Source organism: Helobdella robusta (assembly GCF_000326865.2).
Source record: "Helobdella robusta unplaced genomic scaffold HELROscaffold_2, whole genome shotgun sequence".
Taxonomy (NCBI): Eukaryota; Metazoa; Annelida; class Clitellata; order Rhynchobdellida; family Glossiphoniidae; genus Helobdella; species Helobdella robusta.
The window spans coordinates 9,144,307-9,152,459 of record NW_008704083.1 but is presented as its reverse complement, the minus strand read 5'-3'; the positions used below and the strand labels follow the sequence as shown (position 1 = coordinate 9,152,459).

The following is an 8,153-nucleotide window of genomic DNA, read 5'->3' as shown; positions in this document are numbered from 1 at the left end:
GCACGAGACATCATTATTTTCAACATCAACACAAAAAAAATGGAATTCAATTTAATATTCTCATTGAAAACATTGACGAGCAGAAAACTAATTTTAGGCAAAGATAACAAAAAAACTAAATTAAAAATATTCAACAACAAATACATCAATTTTATTATAACCACAACAACAACAACAACACTAAAAACATTAACAACGTCGAGACAAAAAAGCATCAACATCCGTGACAATCTTAACAAATGTGAATATCTTCTTGCATAAGATTATTCGGTTAGCTAACCAATCAACTAATCAATCGTCAGATCAACCAGCCAACCAACCAACCAACAAAATCAATTAACCAATCAACCAATCATTCAACCAAATCAATCAATCAATCAGTCAACTAAAACAAGCAGCCAATTGAAAATTTATCCAACTAACATTATGAAACGAAAGCAGCGTGAACCAATCAATCACAAACCACCCGACTAACTAACCGATCAATTTACCAATCAAACAATCAACCAATCAACCAAACAACTAACCTACCAATCAACCAAACAACTAACCTACCAGCCAGCCAGCCAACCAACCAACCAACCAACCTTTATGGCAGTACCTTCCCCTCCATGCTGTCATGGAGCAGTCACATCTGAAAGTTCGCCACAGATTGAAACAAACACCCCCATTGTAACAATCACTATGTCGTGACGACGACGACGATGATGACGATGACGACAACGATGATGACATGATATTGTTGTTGACGTTGTTGTTGTTGCGATTGTTTTTATTTCTACTCAAAAGAACGTTTTTGCTTGGAAATGTTTTTGTCAATGTAATGATATTGTTGTTGTTGATGTTGTTGTAAAAGTTGTTGATGTTGTTGTTGGTAGTTTTTGGTGGAATCTCTGGCAGTGCGCAAGAATCGATCGGTTCTAGAAAAAATTAATTTTTTAATTTGTCGCGGGAATTCATATTTTTTTAAAAATGTGCGTATCTGATTTAGATAAAGTTAAATCAAACTGTACTACATGGTATTTAACAGTATCTATTGGTATCTAATAATATTTAATGATATTTAATGGTATCTAATGATACCTAATGATATTTAATGGTATCTAATGATACCTAATGGTATCTAATGATATCTAATGATATCTAATGATATCTTATGATATCTAATATTTAGATATATTTGGTATTTAACGCTATCTAGTGGTATCTCTTATGGTAATTATTGATACCATGCAGCCTTTGTTGGTATTATATGATACTCCATTGCACTAAATTATACACATTCGTACCGCAAGGTATTAAATTATGCTGTGTATATAAAAAATTTTTAAACTTTGAAAACAACTGCAATTATAACATAACTATTGTCACTGACGGTGATGACATCAACATACACAACAACATTAATTATAATAACATCAACAACAACAACATCAACAACATTAGCAGAAGTAGTATTATCAATAAGACTAACAAAAACAAAATCATCATTATCATGATCAACAACAATATCTACATAACATCAATAGCAACATCAGTATCAACATCATCCTCATCATCAACAACATCATTATCAACATCTACAACATCATCATCAACAACAACAATGTCATTATCAACAGCAACAACAACCACATCCTTATCAGCATCAACAACATCAACAGCATCATCATAGTCATAAACATCAACAACAACATCACAATCATCATCTTTATCTTCTTGAAAATGTTTACAACATCACGCCCAGAAAATTATACCTGCGTGTAAAAAGATGCAAAAAAGTAAGGCATTTACATTTTAAATAAACGAGCTTTAACGCTAATAACAACTACTACTACTACTACTACTACTACTACTATTACTATTACTACTACCACTACTACTACCACTACTACTACAAAAACAACAACTACTACTACTACTACTTCTACTACTATTACTACTACCATTATTACCACCACTATTACTACTACTATTACTACTACTATTACTACTACTACTACTACTACTATAACTACTAGTATTACTTTTACTACTATACTACTACTACTACTACTACTACTGCTATACTACTACTACTACTACCACTACTACTACTACTACTACTACTACTACTACTACTACTACTTTGTAACAATAGCAGCAGCAGAAGCTGTAGTAAGTAGTTAGTAATAATACTCACACGGTGATGAAGAAAACGCTACGGACTAGCAAGAAGAATGTCCACCGATGAGTAATTAATGATCGACACACTCGCGCAAAAAGTAGTCGTAAGAGAAATTACTGACTGACCGACTGGAGAGAAAAAAAATTTTTCTCAAATGGTTTTTAAAATTGAAAAGTTTTATTAAATGGGTGAAGAAGTTTTAGAAAATTAAAAAAAAAATATTGCGTGCTACGCTAATATAAAGTATATAAACAACAGCATCATCAACAACAACAATAGCAACAACATCAACAGCAACAACATCAACAACAACAACAGCAGCAGCAGCAGCAACAACATCATCAACAACAACAACAACATCAGTCAAGTCGTCATCGACAACATCATCGACCACGACATCAAAATCGTCAACCACAACAACAACAACACCACAACTACAACCACAACAACAACAACAGCCAGCTAAGAAATTTGTACGTTTAAAAGTAAATCGGGCTATGATGGATGGATGGGAGTCGGTTTATCTCGTCATGGTGGAAGAAAAGAGTGAAAAGATGATGATGACGACGACGAAGAAGACTATGACAATAATGATGAAGAAGAAGATGATGATGATGAAGAAGAAGAAGATGATGGTGATAACGTTAATACGTTAAACAATAATGAGAGAAACGATAAAATATATACACACACATATCGAGAATCATCACAATTGGTGATGGTGACAGAGTATGTAGCGATCGATAAGACAAAATGATGACGATGGCTCTCAAAATGATGATGAAGATGACGTTGATGACGACGATGACGTAAGAGGAAACGTGACGTCACGCAGACAGAAATAACGATTGTCGTGTCTTCAACGATATAGATGATGGGGTAGTTGGAGAGATGATGATAATGATGATGATGATGATGACGATGATGATGATGATGATGATGATGATGGTGATGATAAGGATGATGATTATGATGATGATGATCACGACGATAATGGTGATGCTGATGATGATGTTGACTAATACAAAAAAAAACGATGATATTGAATAATGATAAGATTTTATTGCATTAGTACGTATGTCAAACACACATACTGCTAATAATGCTAACAATACAAACAACAACAACATTAATAATAATAATAATAATAATAAAATGTTTACAATGATGATGAAGCCGACGACGACGACGATGAAGAAGAAGATGACGTTGATGATGACGTCACAGATTACAAAGATTAAATCAGTACTGGAAATGGCAAGTTGGCTGGCGGGAATAATAAAACACTTTATCACCGTCATCATTATCAATACCACCACTAAACATCACTATCAGCACCCGCCTTATCATCGTTATTAATTGTAGTAATAGTTGTGACATTTATTTTATTATTACATTTATTTAGCGTTGTTAAAATTTTCGAGGCTTTTGAGAACTGGCAAATACTTTACAAACACTTAGTCAATATTCAATATTTAATTAGTGTTCACATAGCGAATACCGTCTACAAGTATTTAAAAAAAAATCTCCAACTATCACATGTCATAAAGACTTAATTCAAATACAATTTACACTGTTGAAAATAGAAGAACATACAACACGTTACATTATTCGGTGAACAACAGAAGCATACATTACAAACAGAATCGTAATTTGTATGTATGCTTGCATTGCTAATTAAACAAATAGTATTAGTAGTAGCAGCAGCAGTAGTAGCAGCAGCAGTAGTAGCAGCAGCAGCAGTAGTAGTAGTAGTAGTAGTAGTAGTAGTAGTAGTAGTAATAGAAGTAGTAGTAGTAGAAGTAGTAGTAGTAGGAATAGTAATAGTAGTAGTCTTATTATTATTATTGTTGTTTGGATTTTATTTTTATTTTCTTTAAATGGAGGAATTCCTCGATACAATTAGACTTGCAAATGCACGTCAAAGCAAGAAAGCTGGTAGGACCGCCAGATGAACGTAAGGACGGACGAACGAACGATTTGAAAATGCTGCCAAAAAAATTTTTATCTGATTTTTATTTTCTTATACTTTATTATTAATCATTATTACTTTTTTATTGTCATGTTTTCTTAGTTTGTTTCTTCTTTATTTTAATATTTATTCAAAATTTTTCGTCCGATTTTTGAACAACAGAAGCATACATTACAAACAGAATCGTATTTTGGATTTTATTTTTGTATATTTGTATATTTGTATAAAAAATTTGTATATAAAACGAACTTGCGTTGGATATATATAGTATCATAAAAATATCATTCATTCTTCATTCATTCCTTCATTCAATCATTCATTCATTCATTCATTCATTCATTCCCAAATTTAATTCAGTTTCATTTCTTTGAAATCTAATAATCTCAATTCAGATGTTTCTACCAGCAAAAGCATTTATAATTTGTCAAATTTTTTTTAATTTGACATAATGAAACCAGACTGACAAATCTTTTTGAATTTTGAAAGAGTTTTGATGACGATGGTGAGGATGGCGATAATGATGATGTTGGTTATGATGATGATGATGATGATAATGATGATGATGATGATGATGATAATGATCACTTAGATGACGATGACTTTGAGCAGAAAATGGATGAGTATGGTGGCATTAATCTAGAAAATGACAAACAAACATGAACAGACCTTGACATCCTTCAGCTATTTCCTCCTCCTCCTCATCATCATCTTCCTCCTCATCTTCAACATTATCTTCGTCATCATCTTCATCATCATTTCCATCGTAATCACTGATACCTTTCCCACCATCACCGCCATCATCATCATCATCTTTCACGCCATCATCATCATCATCATCGTTCTCAATCATCCTGATCATTTTTTTCTTCGTGGCGAACACAATCTTCTTCTCTTTCTGCACTTTTCTCATTGATGCCCCGTTTACGGATATATCCCCCAAACAACCCAAAAATCCTCTACCCCCACAACCGGCACCCTCATTATAATAATTTGCATATTTGTAATTTTTTCCACTAGAGTAAAAATTATTTTGATATTTGAGGCCATCGCCGTTTCTGATTGGTCCGCTGTTTGGGGCCCCACCAAAAAATAACCAATCGTTGGCTAGATCGTAGTAGACGGATTTTATAGCGGGTAAGTTGTCATGCAGACGTATGACGTCATCGACAATCAGCCAATGGGTGGTGAGATTTCGCCGGAAGACTCGAACCTATTAATAAAATTATGGAGCGATAGATAGAAGGGTTTTGCAAATGAAAAGACGGATGGATGAATCAAATAGCGAAAAGATAATTAAAAAAATTAATTAATTGATCAAAACATTAACAGAAATCAATGAAATAATCATTCCAACAATCGATCAATCAATCACTCAAAAAACTAATCAGACCTCGTGCCATTTATTGTCGTGGAAAGTCATGTTGCGTAAAAGAGGAAGTGGTGGTGATGATGATGATGATGAAGATGATGATGACGATGGTGGTGATGATGATGATGACGATGGTGGCGATGATGATGACGACGATGATGCTGATGATGATGCTGATGACCAAGGCCGAGTTTTTTGCAACAATAGTAAAGACGACGACGACGACGACGATGATGATGATGATAATATTGATGAGGTGTCAAGGACCCTGGGACCACTGCCTACGTCATAACTGTACCTCACGTGACCGTTTAAAAGCTCCAAGTGCAAGAAATCCCGGTTTAACGGACCACCGACGCTCGTCATCAGGACTACAGATGGGAATGTCGTACGGAACTGATGGCGAGGAAGAAGATGATGATGAGGATGGTGGTGATGGTGATAATGACGACGACGATAATGAGGAAGATGATGATGATAATTATAATTTTGAAGATGATGAAGAATCATAAAAAAAATCATAAAAAAAAACAATTTTAGGACTGTGACGACGATCAAGTTATGTAAACAAAAGCAATGAGAAAACGACACGTACACACACACACATACACACACAGTCACATGCACATGCACACATAGAACCACGCACACACACGCGCGCACACACACACAGGCACACACACACACACCACAAACCTTAAGAGCAACATGAAACACTCCATATATTTTCTGCTTGACGGCCAGCATGTACTTGCAGGATTTAATAGTCACCGCGTTATTAACCACAAAACTTTTCAAGAACTTTACACCGTGATTATCACCCGGAACATTTTTAGTCCCACCTTCGTTGTACCGGTTGTCCTTATTAGCATCCTTACCAGGTGTATAACCAGAAGTGGGAATTCCATGTGTATTCGTGTTTGTAGGGATGAGTTGAGTGTCGGTAGTGATGGTATTCCTCTTCGGTCGGTTATTAACATACCTCGAGTCAGTCTTCATCTCCGTCGGTCTTTTATCGATTTTTGCATTCTCCGCTTTGTTCTGGTGGAGGACTGCTTGTTGGTCTGTTGGGATGATGATGATGATGATGACAATGATGATGAGGATGATGATGAGGAGGAGGAGGAGGAGGAGAAAGAGGAGGATGACGATTAAGATGACTAAGACTATGATGATGATGATGACAACAACCACAATGATGACAATGAAGGCGACAACAATGATGGTGATGACGATAATGGCGATGATGACGACGATGACGACAATGACGATGATGATGATTATGATGATGATGATGATGATGATGATGATGATGACGATGATAAAGACGAAGGCTATGATGATGATGATGATGATGGTGATGACGACGATGATGACGATAGCAATTATTCTAAAACAAACTAATGATAATTATACGAACAAAAATAATGATGACAATTATAATGATAATAATGTTGGTGATGAAAGCAAAAGAAAAAGCCTTTGATGTGTGAATTAGAATTACTTCCAGAGATGATAATGTAACTATAATAATATAATTATTGCGTCATAATTATCTTAATCATCATTATCATTGATATCATTATCATCATTATCATTCATATCATCATCGTTATCATTCATATTATCATTATCACTATTATTGTCATCGTCATTCTGGTTGAAAATATTTCGAAAAAATTTTAACAACATCATCTTCACTGTCGTCATCCTCATCATCATCATCACCAACACTATCATCATCATCACCAACACTATCATCATCATCATCACCACCCACATCATCATCATCAAAGTACGTGTTTTACAAGTATTTAACACTCGAGACAGCGTTATCATTAACTAACTTCAACATCATCAACAATTTTAAACCCGTTACACACGCATGCCAAACATACAAACAAACATACATACGTACAAACAACTTTACAAACATACAAACATACATACATAGATCATACAAACATACAAACATACAAACATATAAAAACTTACAAACAAACACACATACCAACATACATACAAACATACCGACATACATACTATCATCATCATCATACAAGTGCAATTGGATACATCTTTAAATACTAAATACACACACACAACAATAATACAGTACAGTCATATTTACACATAATTTTTAAAATATTAAATAATATGCATACACACATGCATAAATACAAACAATTTTAAATACAGAAATATTTATTATACAATACATGGACGCATACGTATAAACATACACATATGTATACAAACAATACAAAAAAAATATCTGCTTTCAGAAAAGTAAAATTTATAGCAAACGCTCAAACCAACACCTTACACACATACATCATACACACAAACACACACACACAAACATACATGCATTCATACAATACAAACATACATACATTCATACAATACAATACAGTACAATAGCAAACAAACGCAAACAAACACCTAAAGAAAGAAACAACCACCTAGAAACAAACTTGAAATCTTTTGATCAAACAAAAAGGTAGAATATAAAACCATTCACGCACACACTGACGCACGCATGCGAGCGTACGTAAAATGACATTAACACACACACACACATCATTCACACACACAACACGTAAACGTACACACACGCGCGCACACACACACTCACATAAAAG

At 34.3% G+C, this 8,153-nt stretch overlaps 1 protein-coding gene across 1 annotated transcript in view; it reads right to left on the bottom strand.

Annotated features, from left to right (window-relative positions):
• Nucleotides 1-4,487: 4,487 nt before the first annotated feature.
• HELRODRAFT_160848 (hypothetical protein) overlaps nt 4,488-8,153 on the bottom strand; it is a gene marked incomplete at both ends in the record, with an annotated part of 8,735 nt that continues 5,069 nt past the window's right edge. Inside the window, 4 exons of the mRNA XM_009017778.1 lie at nt 4,488-4,537; nt 4,806-5,349; nt 5,776-5,904; nt 6,205-6,572. Coding sequence (XP_009016026.1) covers nt 4,488-4,537; nt 4,806-5,349; nt 5,776-5,904; nt 6,205-6,572 — 1,091 coding nt within the window. The remainder of the gene's footprint in view (nt 4,538-4,805; nt 5,350-5,775; nt 5,905-6,204; nt 6,573-8,153) is intronic.